Source organism: Dipodomys ordii, unplaced genomic scaffold (genome assembly GCF_000151885.1).
Source record: "Dipodomys ordii isolate 6190 unplaced genomic scaffold, Dord_2.0 Scaffold32, whole genome shotgun sequence".
NCBI classification, from domain to species: domain Eukaryota; kingdom Metazoa; phylum Chordata; class Mammalia; order Rodentia; family Heteromyidae; genus Dipodomys; species Dipodomys ordii.
The window spans coordinates 2,910,965-2,932,694 of record NW_012267248.1 but is presented as its reverse complement, the minus strand read 5'-3'; the positions used below and the strand labels follow the sequence as shown (position 1 = coordinate 2,932,694).

Here is a 21,730-nt window from a genome sequence, read left to right as displayed (position 1 = left end):
GACACACCCCTTCCAGGGACTATAAGGGCTGCAGGCCTGATCCAGGCTCCTCCTGGACCCACATCCTGGGAGCCCAAGCAGCTGTGCAGAGGGTAAGGAAGGCTGCCACAAGGGAGGTCGCCTGGGAGGGAAAAGTGCTGAGCCTCTCAATGGCTTCCAGAGGCGCTCATTTCTTGCCTCTGTAAGCCAACAGCAATCTACCCTGCCCCCTAGCCCCTGCCCCAGTGCATGATCCCAGCTGGTGAGGATTATCGAAGGAGATCCCCTGGCAAGGCAGCCTCCAGGCCCTGGGCGCACTGCCAGGCCGGGCTTGCAGACACGGAGGGGGGAAGGTGATGCTGGCCAGTGCAGACCCAAAGCTGAGATCCGGTTTTCTTTCCATGTAGCTCCTTCCTGGCTGAGCTGTGTGGGACTTCCCAGAAGCAGAGGGCGGGTCTGCTTCTCCCTTCTGCCCCAGAAAAGGAAAGGAAGCCAGTGCCATCCAGAGGTCTTTCCTCAGCAAAGGTGAGAAGTAAGCTGAGCAGGGATGTTGTTTGCTCTGCTTTGGGAAACTCAGTCTGTAAGAGTCCAGAGGGGTCCAAGGTTGATCCATAGGGACCCTGATCCCCAGCCAGAACCTACCATTGCAAACACTACCTTCCCTGCACAAGGGAAGAGGACATTGTGTCCAGCCTCCCTGCCTAACAGCCTTCCCTGACCCTAGATAGGCTGCCTTCCCAAACCCACAACTTCTACACCCACTAAGACTTTGGACCTTGATGTTTAGGAATGACCAAATGAATTCTATTGCTCATTATAATTCCATCTTTCCCAGAAATTGTTTTAATGGGTAGCAGATGGCTATGATCTTTTAGTCAAAGCATTCTTATTTCAGGCAAATGCAGGCAAGGGGTTCATTCTCTAAATGAATGAGACATGTACCAGAGAGACAGTTATGTGTGTTCTCCCAAACCAAGCAGTTTGGAGGAGCTGGGGAGCTGGGGAGCTGGGTTGTCAGAGGCACCTGTCCAGCAGGTGAGAACAGCAGGAATCTAGCATTGTGTCAGGGCTCAAGAACAGCCCCACCTTTGTGTACATGGGAGAGAATTCTTGTGCTCTTGGGAGGGGATGAGCTGAGGTCCAAGTTCCAGGGTGTTAAGTGGTGGGTGGCACAAGCTGAGATGATGACAGGGCCAGGGGGCATCCCTCGTGGGGGCACGGGCAGTGGGCAGCCTGCAGCCTCCACTTTGTGTTCCAGCTTTCACCATGGAGCAACTGAGCACTGCCAACACCCATTTCACCCTGGACCTGTTCCTGGCTCTGAGTGAAAACAACCCAACAGGAAACATCTTCATCTCTCCCTTCAGCATTTCATCTGCCTTGGCCATGGTTCTTCTGGGGTGCAGAGGCAACACTGCAGCACAGCTCTCCAAGGTCAACAGCAGGAAACCTGTCTCCTCTCTGCTACTCTCTGCTAAACCTAGAACTGGGGTCAAAAAGTGGCATCTCTGAACTCTTAATGTGTTTTCTGAAACCATGGTTTGTTCTGTGTTTACCAATGGTCCATGTTTAGGTCAGGTTTTCCTAAAAGCCCAAGAGCAGCCTTTCATGAAGATCCTCAGGCAATGTGTATTGGTTTGCCTAGGATATAGCAGTGAGCAAATCCACTGATGTTCCTGTGCCACCAAGGGCTTTATTTCCAAGACTGAATTTCTCAGCTTTCCTGGGTCCTCACGTCTCCTTGTCTAGGAGTATCCAGTTGTGCTTTGCATATGATATCTAAGTACTCATAAGTAATGCCTGTTCTATGGAATCACCTTTAAACCTTCGAGGGAGGAGATATGGGAAACACAAAAGACAATGAGAAGTTGGTGGTATTGCCTTCTTTTAGGGAATGGAAAAAAAGACAACTGCCTAGCCTGCTCCCAAAGCTTGACTCCGTGCCTGAGATCCCCTCTCAGGACTCAGGACTAAGGAGCAGCACAAGATTCCTGTGGCAGGTGGGGAGTGGGAGGCTGGGCAGGTTGGTGAGTGGGACCAAGCCCTTGGGAAAAGGACCGACAGATGACTATTTTAGCCAGAGAAAGGACACCCCTGTTTCTCATCTTCCGTAACGTTCTGTTTTCTAGAATTCTGAGAGAACGCTGCCTTCTCTTGAAGCCTAGGAAAGAATGGCAAAAGTGGAGAACTTTCTAACATGCCTACCATACATCAGATGGCACTGTTCTCTGGGAAGGTGAAGCTCTGGTGGCTAAAGCCAGAGAAGAAAACCTAAAGCAGAGAACTAAACGCAGAGAACAAGCCACAAAACCAAAACAAAAACACAAACACACACACACACACACACACACACACACACACACACACAAACAAAGAAATGAAGAAAAAAAAAACAAAAACATGATGGAAGCCAACCTAGGGATTCACTTAGAAATTTCAAAACAAATGGTTATCTGTAAAACCTTTTCTTTCTTTCAGACCTTTCATTTCAATGAAGTTGAGGATATTCATTCCAGATTTCAAGATCTGAATGCTGCGATTAATAAACATGGAAGTCCCTATATTCTGAAAGTTGCTAACAGATTATATGGAGAGAAAACATATAATTTCCTCCCGGTAAGTGCTTTACTTTCCATACTGCATAATTCCACTGGATAGTTGAGATGCTTTCCTGTAAAAATCAAGGCACAAAAGGCACTTTAGTAGTTTTAATATTTATACAAACAATACAGAATGAGAATGTGTGGCATATAGCACTTCCTTTTTTTGGACTTTCATTTGCTTTGTAAAAAGCTCAGTCCTGTTATTCTACTAAAGCAAGAGTGAATCATGTCATTCCCTTCCAAAGTACTATTGTTATTTGCCTACTTAGGAAAATGTCAGCCCAAGCATTGAAAAGAATTTGGTAAACTTTATATAGCACCAGAGTGTATGAAACTTAGCCCTACCACAATGACCCCTTAATGGCTGAGATAGAAAATGTAATGTTACTATGTGTTTGAAGAAAATAAAAAGTGTAGAGTGTAGAATTTTTGTGTTCAATGAAATGTAGCCTTTTCTGCTAAATTCTTTCACTTTCCAGAATTCTGGAAAATTATTCCTGTACATAGGAGGGGTAATTCTTGACTTCTTCTTGATTTTTGACATAGGAGTTCTTGGCTTCAACTCAGAAAATGTATGGTGCTGAGTTGGCCAGTGTGGATTTTCAGCATGGCTCTGAGGAGTCCAGGAAGGCAATAAATGAATGGGTCAAAGGGCAGACAGAAGGTAAGAGACTGGGCATCATGGAGTCTCTGTTAGCCAGCATTTCCTTACTGTAACAACTCCCTGAGATAGCTTGTATAAAGACAAGGTTGTTTAGTCAGCCCCTAATTGATTGTTCCAGTGGCAACACAGTTCCTCATGGCAGGAACATGTGGCAGAGGAGTTAATTTACTTCATGGCTGGATAAGAAAAGAAAGTAGGAAGGACAAGGGAAAGGAAGACACCAGTGTCCCACAATCCCTTGAAGGTTATCCCTCCCTTTCCTGTCTTGTAGTCTGAACACTTTCCACTTAGTCCCACATATGAAAGACTCCACCACTTTCCAGTACTGATAAGGGCTGGGGAGAAAATCTGGAATTCATAAGGCCACTTCCTAGCAATAGTAGACTCATCTTGTGCAGGCCCTTTCTGTCATCCACCCTCCTTCCTTGCATCTTATTTCTTTATCCCAGCCCTTCCCAAATCCTGATTCATACACACTTCCCTTTAGATGGCACTTCCTGGACATAAGTTTTGTAATGCTCATTTGTGGACAAACTGTCATTTATTAGCAATCCATGAGTGGGGAACTGAAGCAACTAAATATTTTCTTCTTGTCAGTCATATAAACTCCATTTTAAAGTTGAAACCAGTACGCATAATCCTGCCCATGTAATTGTAACCCCTCTGTACAGTATGTTCACAAATAAAATAAAATTTAAAAAAAAAGTTGAAACTAACACTGAATACAGAGTAAAAGGAATAAAGTGCCTACCTCCAAGTAGTTAATATTCATATGAAATTTCATGGAATACATAAAATCGATATTTAAAAGCGATTGTGGCAATCAATACTTTTGCCAACCTCTTGTCTGGTAAATCAGGAGCAGTGGGTTGGGTAGACTTATTATCAGGGTCAAATAATTTATTAAAAGCAACTCTCATCTACTATTGTTCCTATGTGAGTGAATCTACCCAAAAAATTCCTAAACACCAGTCCACTGCTACTGGAAAATGTTGCCTCCTTTACCCATAATATGGGTAGAGATTTTGTTCAGGAGAATGATTGTTTTACCTTGTGAATATTTATCAAAATTATTTGTTAAAGTAGGCTTCCATTTAGCAGATTTGAAAAGCATTTACAAGTGATTATTAACATTTTCACTAAGGATATTTTTCAGTAATTTCCACTCATAAATTAATGCTTCTTGATTTGATACAATCCAGGAAAGGAGCGTTTTCCCTAATTTTAGCCTTTCAGGACATTTAATTGGCTTTAATGAACTTTTGGTTTTCATACAGGGAATGAAACCCAGGTCTCGTGCATGCTATGTACATGCTCTGCTCTCCTCCTGAGCTGCTCTCCAAGCCCCATCAATGACCTATTTGCATGCCACCCTGGTCTGTCTCTCACATTGCTGTGTTTAAAGTCAAAAGAACCAGTTGGGCTTCGTTAATACTGAGTTAAAGGAAAATACATTGGAGCATATACGTTTGAATCACATTTCAGTGCAACCAAATTGTCTGTTCAAACTTGGAATTCCAACAGAGTTTTCAGTAGGCTCACTTTATCTTCTCAGGGAAAATTCCAGACCTACTTGCTTCAGGTATGGTTGATACCATGACCAAACTTGTGCTAGTGAATGCCATCTACTTCAAGGGAAAGTGGCAGGAGAAATTCATGAAAGAAGACACAACCGATGCCCCGTTCAGACTGAACAAGGTCAGGAGATGCCAATGTCCAGAAATGCCTTCTGAGTTGAGGTGTGTGTGTGCGTGCGTGTGCGTGTGTGTGTGTGTGTGTGTTCACTGGCCATGAAATCCAAGTGTCCCATTTGCTATTCCCCTTACTCTATTGTGAAACCACAACTCCAGCCTCTAAATTACTCTTTGCTGTAAAAGAACAGAACATAATTAGGGCATTTTTCTTAATGTTTCAGAAAGACACAAAAACAGTGAAGATGATGTATCAGAAGAAAAAGTTTCCTTTTGGCTACATCCAGGACCTGAAGTGCCGGGTGCTGGAGCTGCCTTACCAGGGCGAGGAGCTCAGCATGGTCATTCTGCTGCCTGATGACATTGAGGATGAGTCCACAGGTCTGAGGAAGGTAACCCACTGCCAATTTCCTGATTCCTGTTTCCTTTTGCTATACTGCTATGCTTAGGCAATTGTTCTTGTGTGTAAGTTCCATGATAGGTGCTTGTTATTTGTCCACTGGTGTTATCGGACATCCCATACCAATTCTTTGCTATTTCATTGTATATCTAGCCCATCAGCATTAACTTGTTTGAGGGATTACTTTAATTTTTTCGTCATCAGCATCATCATCACTACCCTTGTTATGATAATGTTAATGATGATTTGCTGATGTTAGGCTTATTTTCTAATATGAACTTAGCATAATGTTTCCATTGTAGATAGATGATCTGTTCAATGTTCAAAGTTCCTATTCTTGCATCTTATTGGCTTAGAATATATTTCTGTTCTATTGCACCAATTGACAAACAAAACTGAAATCTTTCTAATAAAATCTGCTTGAGCACAAAACAAAGGAAACCTATTAGCAATTGTTATTGTATCCCCATTGATTTGATTAGTGCTTATTTGCTTATGTAAAATCCATTTCACTTTTTCCTTTTGCCTTATTCTTATTTCAGATTGAGAAGCAGTTGTCTCTGGACAAACTGCGTGAGTGGACCAAACCTGCGAATCTGGCAAAGATTGAGGTTCACGTCAAATTGCCCAGATTCAAACTGGAAGAAACCTATATGCTCAACTCTGATCTAGCCCGCCTGGGAGTAGAGGATCTCTTTATTAGTAGCAAGGCTGATCTGTCTGGCATGTCAGGAGGCAGAGATCTTTTCATATCAAATATTGTCCACAAGTCTTTTGTGGAAGTGAATGAGGAGGGTACTGAGGCAGCAGCTGCCACTGCAGGCATTGCTGTCTTCTGCATGTTGATGCATGAAGAAGAGTTCACAGCTGACCATCCATTCCTTTTCCTTATCCGGCACAACCCCACTGGCAATATCATGTTCTTGGGCAGATATTCTTCCCCTTAGAAGAATCCCTGGAAATCAAGGTCAAGCTTAGAGCTTTATTTCCTGAGCTTTTAGTAGTTATGGTTTTCATTTATTTTTACCAATAAAATTACTATCCAGAACTGGGTATGCTTTCTTCATTTTCATTTATAAACTCATCCCTGTTGCCTTTTTGTATAATTAATTTTATATTATTTATTTTGTTAGTGCTGGTATTGTGACTTGAACACAGTGCTTCCTTCTCTTGCTTGGCTTTTTCACTGAATACTCGCACTCTACAACTTGAGCCATACCCCTAGTTCTGCCATTTTTGCTGGTTAATTGGAGATAAGAGTCTCTCCCGGAAGTGGCACTGTGGCTCAAGTGGTAGAGTGCTTTCCTTGAGCTGAAGAGCTAAGGGATAGCACCCAAGCACAGAGTTCAAGCACCATGACCGACAAAAACAGCAAACAAACAAACAAACAAAATCCTTTCATTTAGCCGGGCGCTGGTGGCTCACACCTGTAATCCTAGCTACTCAGGAGGCTGAGATCTGAGGATTGCCGTTCAAAGCCAGCCCGGGCAGGAGAGACTGTGAGACTCCTATCTCCAGTAAACCACCAGAAAACCAGAAGTGGCGCTGTAGCTCAAGTGGTAGAGTGCTCGCCTTGAGCTGAAGAGCTGAAGGACAGCGCCCAGACCCAGAGTTCAAGCCCCATGACCGACAAAAAAAAAAAAAAAGAGTCTCTCCCATTTATCTGCCAGGGATGACCTCAGATCTCAGCCTCCTCAGTAGCTAGGATTACAAGCAAGAGATTTTTACAATGGAAAGAAAAAAAACTGGGAATTGTGCTTTTCAGTTAAAAATAAAGATGAACTCAGATGTATAGATTCCTGACCATGTAGTAATCTGTGAAGTTGCCATGCTGTCTTATCTCCCTGAGTAGGCAGGACTTTCAATAGTCACTTATTTCCCAATCTGGAATTAGGATGAAGCAAAAAGAAGAGATGAAATCAATTTTATAGATGCAGAGTAATCAAATATTATTTAAATGAATGAACCTCTATACAACTGCCAACAGGTTCCATTCGTGTTTTGTGACATGAAAAGGTGTCCTTTATTTTACCCTATTATTTTAGGAACTAGAGGAACCAGACTGGCTGTTGACGGAAGAGTCAAAGCAGAAGGGAAATTGAAACATAGATGAACACTCTAGTAAAGGGCTTGGGTTATTAAGACAGACTTGTCTGGCCCCATTTCTCTGAGTTCTTCTGTAAACTTCCTGTTCTGTGGCAGCCTTCAACTGCTTCAGCTCTTCAATTAAAGGGCCAGCTGGCTATAATTTACACTCCCTTATTTCTGCTGTTGGAATGATATATGAAATGTAGTTCATGTGAGATCACATGGATTAAAGAAGTATATGTTTGTTTTAAGCTTAAAGACACTAAAGAATGAAGACTAGCAGGAGAAAAGTCTCCTTAACCAGTTGGTGTGTAACCAGTTGGTGTGTGTGTATGTGTGTGTGTGTGTGTGTGTGTGTGTGTGTGTGTGTGTGTGTGTGTGTGTTGATACTAGAGCTTGAATTCAAGGCCTGATCCTGGTCCCTTTGCCTTTGCTTTTGACTCTAGGCTAGTGCTTTACTACCTGAGCCACAGCTCTACTTCTGGCTTAATTGAAGATTAGAGTCTCATGGACTTTACTGCCTGAGCTGGCTTCAAACCTATATGCTCAGATCTCAGCCTCCTAAGTAACTAGGATTACAGGCAAGAGCTAGGAGCACCTGCCTTCTCATGTGCCTTTGGTCGTTCATCACACAGCTTTTTATGCCAATGAGATGAATTTGTGCAATTGTGTGGTAGACAATAGGCTACGGTGAAGACTGTATTAATATAAATGTTAGTCTAATAGTCTCCTCTCTCATAGCTTAGCATGTTCTTTCCCTAGGCAACACTAGGCCCATTTACTAAAGGCAGTAAGTGATTAGTCCCTACCCCCTAACCTGAGAGAGCTCACAGATGCTATGGGTCACCTGATAGGGTCCTCCTTTGGGATAGCTATAACCATAAGGCAGTGAAATTTCCCCAAATCTTGGAAGTTATAAAATGTCACCTGAGACAATAGCCGGGACTTTTTCTCTCTTATGAGAAGGGGTCTTGCTGTCCCTTTAATGGCAATAACCTTTTCTTTGTTCTTTGTACCTGGATGTCTGCATAACCGGTTTTCTGGCAAAGTCTAATTTAACAATAAACCTTTGCTAATTGTACTCCTTTGGATGGGCTCAAAATGCTGCACTTCTTTACCTCCATGGGCTGGTGGTCATCATGAATTCAGTTTTCCCAGATTCTGTGAGCTAGACTGATCCCATGTCCCTTCAGATCAGCCCCTCAGACAAGCCAAAACTGCATGCACAAGGGGGTTCTTGGAATGAAAAATACTGACTTGAGAGAGGGACTGTGCAGATTAAAAGAAAAACACTAGTAAATTTCTCATCAGAAAGATTACTTTCCTTTCTTTTTTCTGTCCTCCTCCTTTATATCTTCCACTTAAATATTTGCTAACTCCTGCCATATTCCAAGTTTTCTCAACTCTAGGGAAAAACTGTAACTCTTCATCTTGAGTTCCTTGCTATCATTTGAATCCTGGAAGTTCTCCTAAAGGCACCTGTATTAAAGGCTTGGTCTGCAGAGTGGTGTTATAGAGAGGTGGTAGGATCCTTAAGAGAGAGATGGAGCCTCGTGGAAGGTCTAGATCACTGGGAGTTCTCCACTGGGACACAAGGGATTCTTTTTCCTCTTCCCAAGGCTAGGCAAACAAACTGAGTTTTCATTTCAGTTTGGGAAGCTACAGTTTCCTCCTCTGCTTTTATGTGTCTCCATGCAATCCCCTCCCCCCCAGCCTTGAGCTATGCTCTTGGAGCCTGTGAACCATGCAGCCTGTTGAAAGTCCTGAGATAGCCCAAATGGTCCACTTCTGAACTGGACTGCAACAGCCTGGGTCCACTGCCACCCAAGGGTACATTGTAGAAGCAAACAAAGGTCATTTCTGTCAGGCAGTGGGTAAAATGATTATTAAACTGAAATTGTTTTTCCTATTCATTTTTCAAATACAATATTCAGCTCATAATTGAAGATAACTAGTTGAGTGAGAAGCCATGGTAACACGGACCCAAATCAGCACAAACAACAAAAAAGAGAAACAGAGCATGCTCTCCACGTAACAGAATCATCACACAAATTATAAAATAACTCTGATTTCTAGGATGGAGACAATAAAAGACATGATTAAAGATTTCAGTAGATAATTGCAACTTAAAAGAGACACTGAAGCCAGATGCCAGAGACTCATGCCTATAATCCTAGCTCCTTAAGAGGCTGAGACCAGAGGACCTCTTTTGGGAATCAGCCTAGGCATATAACCTTGAGAGACTCTTATTTCCCATTTATGAGCAAAAAGCCAGAAGTGGAGCTGTGAGTTAAGTAACAGAGCTCTAGCCTTGAGCGCAAAAGCTAATCAAGATTAGGTGCAGCGTGGAGTGTGGTGCAGAGCCAATGCAGTGTCGCCAGGGCAACGGAGTGGACCCAGGTTCCCTCAGCCAGAGCAGGGCAGACCCATAGATGCAGACTGACAGCCACCTGGCATTCGGGAGGACTTTTCAGCTGCTCAGTGGCCTCTCCCAAAGCATGAATAGCCCCAGTAGCGATACAAAAATAAACAAATAAATGGAAATAAATAAAAATATGAAAAGTATTTTCTGTTCTGGACATCAGCCAATTAAAATGATACAAGATAATTTTACAATCTCAAGCAAGCAGACCTGGACAAGGCAGACCCAGACTTGATGGAAATAGCTAGATGGAATTTCAGTAAAACCTGCTGAGTAATGCTTTTCCCACACACCAGTTCAGCAGTTCACTGCTCCATGTTGCTGTCAAGAACCAAAATCAATGCAATAAAACTCGGTATATTTGGGGTTGGAGCACCGCTCAGTGGAAGAGCACACATGTGCAGCATGGTAGAGCATGTATGAGGCTCTGGTTTCCATTTCCAGCACTGCAATAAATAAAATAACAATTCAGGACTAAGAAAGGAACCTCCACCTTGGAGAAGGCTGTAGTTCAGAAACATCTACAAATGATAAAGTATGAAAGCATTTCTACAACTGAACTGTCAGGGATCTAATGATGTAGAGAGATGGGACTAGAGTGCCAGGAGACTTTCTGATTAGAAAACCAAGTAGGTACCTGCACTGAAGGGGCTGAATCCATGGTATGAGGAGTGAATGAATCCACCTCAAATGACTCTTCTCTAGATTCACTTCGAGTGTGATATTCACATTTTCTGGAACAGAGATGATTTTCTAGGGTACAGGAGAGACAATTTCAAATCCCAGGAACAGGTTGGTGTTGCTGAAAGTGGTTTTCCTATTTATTTGTTATTATAAAGGTGATATATAAAGAGGTTATAGTTTCCTAAGTCAGGTAAAGAGTACATTTCTTTTTGGACAATGTCACCCTTCCCTCACTCTCTCCCAGTTTTCCCCTCCTCTCCCACCCACAAGTTACACAGTTCATTTTCAATATAGTGTCTAGTGAGTACAACTGCTGCATTTGTTCACTCTTTGTTCCTCCATTTCTATGCCTATCCTTATCCTCCCAAAGACAGACAAATGAACAAACAAGACAGAAAAAAAAGAAAGCAAAAACAACACAAAGAGAAACCTCTTGCTTCCATTTGAAGGAAATTTTCAAAGGGTTCTTGCACCATCTTTCCTTTATTTTCTATAGAGAATTACAACAAATTCTGTTGAAATTTCACTTCTGCACTGACATGTTTGCCTGTATAGTAAAAATACAAATATTTTTATTCCACGATACTTTTGAAAGTCAGTTTTAAAAGAGCTGAGGGACAGTGCCCAGGCCCAGAGTTCAAGTCCCATGGCCAAAAAAAAAAGGAATGGAGATGTCTTGAAAATTTTAGTTTCCAGTTCAAATTATAGCATATTAATTGGAATGTATGAAAAAGAGGTAAGATTCCTTCCCCCCATCCCCAGCCGGCATTTTCAGGTATCCCAGTTTTTTATTTGCTTGGTTTGCTTTGTGTTTTCAAACAGGGTCTCATTAGGTCACTCAGGCTGGCTTCAAATCCTTCTAAGCCTCCCAGGTGCTGGGGTTACAGGCATATATTATCACAAATGAATATCCTGACATTTTCTATCAGGACAAATTTATACCTATCGTATTATTTACCTGATTTTATCATATCATGTATATTAAAAGATTAAGATTTGCATGGTTTTTAAATCTACTCTTTTTTCTTTATTTATGCCCTATATACACTGCTTGATGCTGTTGTTTGACATATATTTTTTTAGTTGTGCCAGTACTGGGGCTTGAACTCAGTTTTTCATGTAAGACTAGTACTCTACTACTTGAGCAACAGTTCCATTTCTGGCTTTTTGGTGGTTAATTAGAGATAAGAGTCTCATAGACTTTTCTGCCCAGGCTGGCTTCAAACCATAATTTTCAGTTCTCAGCCTCTGAGTAGCTAGGATTATAGGTGTGAACTACTGGCACCCAGCTTTGATAAGCTAATTTTAATTAGTATTTTTCAATCACTGTGAATTTAGGTTTTAGTTAAGTCATGTTAACTCCAGGAAACAGGGGACACAGTCAAGGTAAACTACCTTCCAGGGAATTATGACAATATGTACTAAAATTCTCTTATGATTAAACAAACTCTCTTTGTTCTCCTTTCAAATTCCTTTGTTTGGTTAATTCCATTACAATGTGTGGTGTACTAAGATTTGTATTAAGTACTATGGATACATCTACTCCATAAAATACTGCTCCAATAATTATTTTGGTTAGCTGATTCCTTTGGTTAGCAATGATTCCAATGTGGCAGATGGTACCTTAATTAAGAAAGGATTATGCTTAATATCCAGGGCTGAGATTCTGGAAAGCTTCACTTACCAAATTATTTAGTAGACTTGCATTCCAGGCATCTTAGTTGTTTTCTGCTGCTATAACAAAATACTTGAGACTAGGTAGAGAGTAGAAATGTATTTGCTTACTGTCCTAGAGGCTGGAAGTCTAAGAGCATAGCACCAGCATGTCAGCATCTGATGAGGCCTTCATGCTGTATCTTAGCATGATGGAGGACATCACTATGAGACAGAGAAAGACACTAGCTTGGATTTCCTTCTTACAAAGCCACAGATGACATAATAAGAGATGACCCCCTATGACCTCATCTAATCATAAGTATCTCCCAAAGGCCTCACACCCAAATATCATTCACAGATGAATTTGAGGATTAAGTTTCAAACACATTAACTTCTGTTGACCAGATTAAAAACAAAGCACTACGGAATAAGTTGGCCTCTAGTTATACAGTTACCAGTGTGGTTGGCCTCTTAGCCACAGGACCCTGTGATTCTCTGAAGTCCAAGAAGCCTGACCAAGATGCAAATACAAAATCCTCTGTTCACTCATCCATTCAACAGATGGATAATGAGTACCTGATATGTGCCTTTCCTTCTATACCTATTGAAGAGTAAAACATAAATAAGACAGAGCAATTCCTTGAGAAGATGGTTTTCTACTTGAGAAGACAAAAGCCACAATGACCTGCTCAGGTGTTAGAAGCATGAGGCAGAGGCAGGATACACATGTCATTTCACAGCATAATTGGGGAAGTAACTTACTTTGCCCAAGAGATCAGTTAAGCCTGGGACTCTTTTCTACATATTACCATACAGTTATCCTTGTTACTGCTTGATGTTTATCTTATTTAATCATTGCAACCATCAGCTTCCTAAGTAGAGATTTCCTTCATCTAATTCACAAAAGTTACAAAACTTAAACATTGTTTATACTTGGACAAATGAGATTAACAACAAACTGATTAGTTTCTTATTTGCTACCATATAATACAATTTATAAAAATAGCTCACAAAATGAATACACTCATATGTTTGGCAGCCAAATCAAGAAATAGAATTCTCCCAGTGCTCCAGAGACCACAAACCCTGGTAATGGTCACCAACAAGGTTTGTCCATGTCTTGTCTTAGTTTTCCTAAAATTATATATTATGTGTGCATAGATTCCATAATCAATCCCTCCCTTGTATAGAAGGTAACATTTGTTGAGACTAAAGTGCAGTGTTTGGCTTTCATGTGTATACAAGATCCCAAAGAATTCATGTATTAGAGCTGGGCACAGTGGCTTATACCCATAATTCTTTAGTTTCTTCCAAAAAGGCAGCAGTAGGGAGACTGCCTGCTTGGGCGAGAAGCATGAGATCTTACCTGAAAAATAACTATAAGCAAAAAGGGCTGGGGGTATGGATCAAGCAAGAGCACTTGCTTAGCAAATGGGAGGCCCTGAATTAAATTCCCAGTACATAAAAAAACCCTTGCCTTAAAAACACCTGAAACTAGAATGAGGGCATCGAGGAATAGGAAGGGGAGGGGGAAATGTGTAGTAGAGGGTAAATATGATCAAAGTACCTTACATTCATGTATGAAAATGTCATAAAGAAACCTACTACTTTGCACAATTCTTGCACACAAATTTTTACATAGGGAATTCTCAACTAAATCTGCCTTTTCTGGCCCTAGCTGCTTTTTTCCCTCTCAGATGTTAAGAAATATTGCTGCAGATACATGCAATCATGTCTCCAGTTAATCAGGAAACCAATGGTTTTCAGAGCAGTTCAACCACAGTTGTATTGTGATGATGAATCTGGCATCTTTGCTACTTTCTGGAAGAAACTAAAGGAGATTGAAATCAGCATCAGTATGATAAATCTCAGTTAAGAAAAGCCAAATGACTGCTTAATTTTTATGACTAAAATTTCCAACTCAACAATTGAGTGACATAAATAATAGAAGGAAAAACCCCCTCCAAATGAAAACTATCTGTCTTGTCCTCTCTTTCTCCAGCCCTGCCCATCCACTTCCATTCCCTTCCTTCATCCCTGTCCAGATCTTTCTATTTTGAGCACAGTCCTTCTAAGTTCCGACCCTGAAGAGATTTTGCTCCTAGGTAATCAGGATGACATTGGCATAGATGGAACTCTGAAAGGAAGGTAGTATCTCATATCACATTATGAGTATGTACCAGGAACCTTTCTAAGCCCTCTAAGCTTATTTCATTATCTTATCCAATTGGGTAAAGATGATGAAATTGAGTCACAAGTTAGGCAAGTTGTCAACTGTCACAAAGAGCCAACGTTCAGTTAGAGAGCCTGGCCCAAGAGTTTGCTGTTAATGCAGCCAGCATTATACAGGATAGAGAAGGAGGGGTAAGTCTTCCCAGTGTGTTCAGGAAAATGTCTGGCTAAGACTTATTGTATATCTTGAAGATCATTGTTTGGATTAATGTATTAATGTTTCTGAATACTGGAAACCATACTAGTGGCTGGTGGGGCCAGAATTGGGTATTGAAGAGACCTTGCCACTAAAGGAGACTTTTAATAGAGGCTACAAAGGACTCCAAACATAAAGACCAGGCTGTATTTAAATAGAGACTCACAAACCAAGGGGAGATAACCATGAGTATATCAGTCACAGAAGACATATTCCCCATGGGTGGGGATGAAGAATGTGGGCTCTGTATTTTGTAAATTTCCCTCAAATTCTAATATTCTGCAATATTCACAAAATGTTCATGATCCTGTAGATGAATGTTGGGTCATCAAAGCAAAGCTTTGCCAGGCTGATAAAACAAGATCATCTGACACAATTTGAATTTTTCATGTGCCTGCAGTTCATTATACTAAGTAAAAATATTACATGTAGTTGGGGGCCATCCCTAAAAACCCAAAGCTGACAAGTGTTCCAGCCAGCAAAGAGATCACAACAAAGAGATCACAAAGGAGCCATATATTTACAGGGAACATTGTTGGTTTGAAGATGGGCTGGGAGAGCTGGATGTTTTGGTTCTGTGGCAAGGTATTTTCCTTAATCCAATCATGGTAGTCAATTTCTAGCTCAGGAATTTATGGACTATTCTCTAGCTCAGGAATTTATGGTCTATTATCAAAGATTGCTCATGAATTATCTCAAATTACTGTTTTTGACAACCAAACATGTTGCCTGGTGATGGTTTCCTTATTGATTTCCTATCTCCTTTGATTATTGTTTTTGTAATTGCAGCAAATCTAGCCCTATTTGTTTCTTCCCACATGAAATGAAGTTCCTTCATCACCCTAAATTATTGAGTGGCAGAAAAAAAAGCGATAGATTCAGTAAGCTCAATTATAAACTGGGTGTTTCACCATTAATGCAATCTCAAATTTGCGTTTAAAACATTACGAGGCAAAAGTTGTACTGTTTTTTAAAATTCCACATGTGAGGACTATGGCAGAGAATGCAGTCAGCCTGCATAGAATATGAACATAGGTAAATTCATTCTCCTGGTTGTGATGATTTCATAGACAAACACATCAAAGACAGCAACTTGTGTGCATTGCATATGAATGAACCTCAGCAAAACAGTTCTACTATCTCTGTGGCACACCACTTTCTTTTCATTCTCATGGATACCTCTGAGGTCAGGTCCTAATCTATCTCACTTCTGCTGTTCAGCAACACCCATGTAGATGTTTACTGTTCATCTTATTTTACAATGCCACTTGATTCAAGTTCTTTCAAGATCTAGTCAAGAAAAAAAAACACTTCTCTGATTTCAAACCTTCAGAACCTTCAAAGCCATTATCCACTGGTTTAAGGGATGTAGTGCTATGCACCAGAGACTTCGCATATATTTCTTGCTCAATCTCTGTCTCTGTCCCTGTCCCTGTCTCTGTCTCTCTATCTCTCTCTGTGTGTGTGTGTGTGTGTGTGTGTGTGTGTGTGTGTATGTGTATAATGGTACCAGGATTGAACTCAGGGAGCTTCCTTCTTGCTTATTTTTTTTATGCAAAGGTTATGCTATCAGTTGAGCCACATCTCTAGTCCAACCTTTTTGCTGGTTTATTGGAGGTACAGTCTCTCAGATTTTATTGTCTGGCTGGTTTCAAACTTTGATCTTCAGATTTCAGCTTCCTGAGTAGCTAGGAAGTATTTGATCCTTATTCAGTTCAGTCTTTACAATAATCTTATGTGTGTATTTGTGTGTGTGTGTGAGAGAGAGAGAGAGAGGCGGGGGGGGGGAGAGATGGGAAAGAGAGAGGAGGGGAACTGGCATGGTCTGGGTGCTGTCCCTTAGCTTTTTTACTCAAGGCCAGCACTCTGTCACCTGAGCCACACCTCTCCTTTAAGCTTTTTGTTGGTTAATTGGAAATTAGTGTCTTATTGACTTTTCTGTCCAAACTGGCTTTGAACTACTACCTTAGATCTCAGCTTCTTGAGTAGCTAGGGATTCAGATGTGAGCCACTGGTGCCCAGCTTCTTTGCAGAAATCTTTTAATGTAAATCATATAATCATCATTCCCATTTTGTTTTTAGGGTTTGTTGCATTGTTTTTGGCATGGCTCTACCACTGAACTACTGTATACTCCTTTGTCACCATTTTCAAGTATATTGCTCAACTGCACACAGCTGCTCCAGGAATGAACAGCCCAGGTCTGTCTGACTGAAGCCCCTTTATTATTTCTTTTCAACCACACGAGCATAAATGACCTGCCCGATGTTCACAGTGATGACACCCAACCTTCCCAAATGTATCTGTCTGTATCTTATATCATCTGTATTGTTGTCATTTCAAATTGTCATTTTTGTAGACCAAAATGGTGAATGGTTGACAATTTCAAATGGTTCATATGTGTGTATGAGTTTATGTGTTGCACACACACACACACACACACTCTTATTGTGTGTGCATATGTATATATGTTTAGCTCTGACTACACCCAACTTGATAAGCACCATTTTGCTTATCAAGTGCTCAAGGTATGCATTCCAAACCCTATAGAGCAATCAAAGTAAACCATTAAGATAGTCATCCTGACTAGGTGCCAGTTGCTCATGCCTGTAATCCTAGCTACTTGGAAGACTGAGATCTGAGGATCATAGTTTGAAGTCAGCCTGGGCAGAAAAGTCCATGAAACTCTTATCTCCAATAAACCACTCTGAAAAAGCCAGAAGTGGTGCCGTGGTAGAGCACTAGTCTGAGCACAAGAATCACAGGGACAGCACACTGGCCCTGAGTTTAAGCCCAAGGACTGGCAAAACAAACAAACAAACAAAAAATATATAATAATCGAATGTAAGGTACTGACCACTCATGCCTGTAATCCTAGCTACTCGGGAGGCTGAGATGTGGGAATCATGGTTCGAAGTCAGACTGGATAGGAAAGATTGCAAAGCATTGACACACAGATTGTTTCTTAACTGATATTGGACATGTTAATAACTATTGCAAAAGGCCAGGTATATTCTGGCCATCCAGAGCCTCCTTTTGTGTAGCTTTGCATATATACATTTTCCTTTGCCTTGCAGTACTGGGATCCACTGGTTTGTTGCTATCCAAGATGTGTTTCTGTCCACACATCCCTCTAAATTGTACTTTATACACTCGTACATTTATCATCGCACCTTCCATCTTTGGTGGCCAGTCCTCGCATATTGATACTTTTTAAAAAATATGCATCCATGTATGTGTGTTTGTATATTTGTATATCTTCTATGTCACTAGTTCTCATTCATGATGACTTATTTCCTGAGACATTAAGGGTGACATTTGGCAATGCCTGGATCTGTTCTTGGTTGTCATGACTAGAGATAGGGAAATCACTGGCATCAAGTGGAACAGGCCAGGGATGGTAACATGTTAGACTGTTCCCACACAAGACACAATCTCACCTCAAGTTTTAACAGTGCCCTGATTGAGAAATTCTTTCCGTATTAAAACAGAACTACTGATGCCTTTTCTTCTTTCTGGAATGCTTATTTCCACCATCCACATCTGCTGAAATCCTATATAGCTTCCACGTGTCCTATTGACGTTGCCCTCACCTGAATCTTTCCCCTGACTCGTCATTGCTCTTGGCCTGCTCCTTCTTTGACAGCACATTCATCTCGTGATGATGATTCCTTATTCTGATACCTTCTTCATATTCTAGTCATTTATATCTAAAATACAAAACTGATCATGGAATGCAAAGGAATTCATTCTAAGAGACTTCTTTTTTAATTGTTATTCTAAAGGTGATGTTCAGAGGGATTACAGTTACATAAGTCAGGTAAAGAATACACTTCTTTTTGGATGATGTCACCCCTTCCCTCGCTCTCTCCCAGCTTTCCCTCCCATTCCCACCCATAAGCTGTATAGTTCATTTTCTACATAATGTCTAGTGAGTACAATTGCTGCATTTGTTCATCCTCTGTCCCTCCATTTCTGTGCCTTTTTTACCCTCCCAAAGAAAGACAAATGGAAAAATAAGACAAAAAAGAAAACAAAAACAACAACAAAGAATACTTTTCTTAACAAAAAATAAACATTTTTTAAGAGGTGGTACCAGCCTGGCCTTGAAGTGTCTGTGCTGAACTACCCTCTTACTTCAGCCTCTCAATGAGCTAGGAATAGGCCATCATCCCTGTACCCAGTTTGATAGTGCTTAAGTTTAAGCAATCAGTCTGTGTGGATCTTTAGAAATCATTTTTTCTTTCCTTGCTTGCTTGCTTGCTTCCTTCCTTCCTTCTTTCCTTCATTCCTTCTCTTTCTTTCCTTTCTTTCTTTCTTTCTTTTCCCCCCTTTTTTCTTGCCCTCCCTCCCTCCCTTCCTTCCTTCTTCCTTCCCTCCCTCTCTCTCTCTTTCTTTCTTTCTTTCTCTTTTTTGGTGCTGATCCTGGGCCTTGAACTCAGAGGCTAGATGCTCTCAAAGCTAACCAACACTTGAGCCACTATTCCACTTCTGGATTTTGAGTGGTTAATTGGAGATAAGAATCTTACAGACTTTTCTGCCAGGGCTAGCTTTGAATAACAGTCCTCAGATCTCAGCCTCCTGAGTAGCTAGAATTACAGGCATAAGCCACTGGCACCAGGCTGATCTTTAGAAAACTTTAAGACTGCTATATTTGTTGTCATGATAGATTTTCTGAATCTCCAGATTCTATAAGACTATGGTACTGTGTTCCAATGATTCCTTAAACCTGCACCTGTCAGTGATATGATCACTGAGGCCCAAGGTATCCACATGTTAAGATGGTTGTGCACTAGTGGTGCATGTTTGAGAAGGACACTCTTTCACAGATTAGAAAAGCTAACATTTAGGATAGTCTGCAGCTTGCCTTTACACAATCATGGCCTAAAGCCTAAATTCTTACAATTCCCAGAATTATCCTCACACATCCTGGCAATTTGCCTCTCAAAAAACTCCAACTCTTTCACAAATGTTTCATCCCAGAGGAGGGGAAGGGAGTGGAGTGTCTATGTGAGGAACTTGCTGACCACACCTTGCCTATTCTCCATTACTCCCCAGGAATTATACCTGGTGTCTGGTACACACCTGAGTCATCTGTGACTACATGTCTGTCAGACTTTGAGGCGTCTCTACATTCCTATTCTGTCCTTGGCATCTCTCATAAACAATTTCATTTCCTTTATTTAATCTATGGTAACAGTCTATGATTCACTGTGTGGACTATGAATTCACTATCTCTGGTAACAGTCTATGATTCACTGTGAGATTATGAATTCACTATGAATTCAAAGTATAGAATTCTAATGTGATTAAGTTGCTCTTTTGACTGACAATCTTGTATGAATTCCAAGATTATACCACAAGTACTAGCCTGTTCTCCCTATAATAGGCATTTCTTTTCCTATGTTCTCTCCTAGAGCCCACAGGAGTTTCCCTAGTCTATAGGGTAATAAAAACAATATTTTTTGTTTGTAATGATAGCCATGAAATGGAAAGGCTTTGAGGCACAAAGAACTATTTTTTCCAATTATAAACTCTTGATAAGACTAGGGTTCTCCAAGTGTTGCTGGCTAATACTTATAATCCAAGCTACTCAGAAGGCTGAGTTCTAAGGATTATGGCTCAAAATCAGCCCAAGGAGAATCTATGAGATTCCTATCTTCAGGGACTACCTAAAATTCAGAAATAAAGTGATGGCTCTAGTCATAGAGAGCTAGCTTTAAGCATAAAACCTATGGGACAGTGCCCCTGAGTTCAAGTCCCACTACCAGCACACATGCATGCAAATATGCATGCATGAGTGCACACGCACGCGCACACACACATACACACAAGACTGTGGCTGGTATAGAAGATGAATGACTGTGGGTGATAGAGGAGGGATTGGTACAACTAAAGTGAGAAAAAGAATGAGGTCTCTGTGCAATAGAATGTGGAGGAACCAGAAAGCAATGTGGAGAAAATTTGTGTCAAGTTGTCCTCAAACTAATTGCCTTGGCCAGTCTATCCTCCAATAGTTGTGGGTCCATACAGAGCCTTAATCAGATGGGAGATGTGTATGAGGGGGTCAAGCTTGAAGGAGAAGCCATGTTCATTAACTCTCATTAATGGAAGTCAAACTGAATGAAGCTAGGAGAGAATCTGCTTTTATTTTATGATTTTGGAGGTGTGGCTCAGGGATATCATGTCAGCTTAGTCCCTGAGTTCAAACCCCAGTACTACTTAAAAAAACACCCCAAACCACTCTACGCTCTTTATACAATGAGTTGAAGTGTGCCCTACCATCAGCATCTTGCAGAAATACAAGATGTTGTACCCTACTACAACCTCTTCAGCTATTTCTCGCCTGGATTTCTGGGATCCACAGTTCCTGCCTGAAGCAGGTACCTATTTTGAGATGACCTGGGTTACATTACTGGTTTCTGTATTTATTGTATGATTCATTCATTCTGCAATTTGCTTCCAATGATCCTTTTCTTTGTGCTGCTAAAGCATAAATAAATGAAGAGAATTGGGTGACAATCTCACAGAGATAATCAGTGTAGCCTCATATTGAATTATAAGACAAGAAAGGAACTTATGAGTCATTGGATCCAGTTCCGGCAATGTGACAGTAATTTGACCATGGTGGTGAGAGGAGATCAAAATTACAGTGATTTTGACAGATGATATGTTTAATCATAACTTTTTCCACTAATATAGCTCATAAAACCAACCCCTAATCTAATCAAACTGCTTGTAGTTTCCCTTAAACAAAAAAAGCACATAAAAAGTAGCATACCAAAAAATAAGTTGTAGCCAGGCACCAGTGACTTATGCCATCTAGCTAAGGAGACTAAGATCTGAGGATAGCAGTTCAAAGTGATGATACTTTTTTAAATTGTTATTTTGAAATATGCTCTTACAACATGTTAAAAAAAAGATTTACTCACCAGGAAATGAGTACCTGAAAAGAGTAGAGTGGAGTCAAGTTCCCTCTTTCCCACTTGTTTCCTCCCTCCCATCGCTGCCATTGAGTTGCTTAGTTCATTTTGGTCAATGTCCAGTGCAGCTGATGGGTCCTGCTGTTATATGTTTTTCCCTGATTCTCTCTAGTTCTGTGTCGTCCTCCTGGTTT

General features: G+C 40.9%; 1 protein-coding gene across 2 annotated transcripts; it reads left to right on the top strand.

Annotated features, from left to right (window-relative positions):
- On the top strand, positions 1-6,390 carry Serpinb1 (serpin peptidase inhibitor, clade B (ovalbumin), member 1). 2 transcript variants are annotated; one of them, XM_013016695.1, is made up of 8 exons: positions 1-92; positions 387-504; positions 1,238-1,413; positions 2,458-2,595; positions 3,129-3,246; positions 4,802-4,944; positions 5,162-5,329; positions 5,880-6,390. In XM_013016695.1, the coding sequence occupies exons 3-8, from the start codon at positions 1,246-1,248 to the stop codon at positions 6,282-6,284; spliced, it is 1,140 nt and encodes a 379-aa protein (XP_012872149.1). In that variant the 5' UTR covers positions 1-92; positions 387-504; positions 1,238-1,245; the 3' UTR covers positions 6,285-6,390. The 2 variants fall into 2 exon arrangements, with proteins under 2 accessions (XP_012872149.1, XP_012872150.1); XM_013016696.1 differs by lacking the exon at positions 387-504.
- Positions 6,391-21,730: the final 15,340 nt, after the last annotated feature.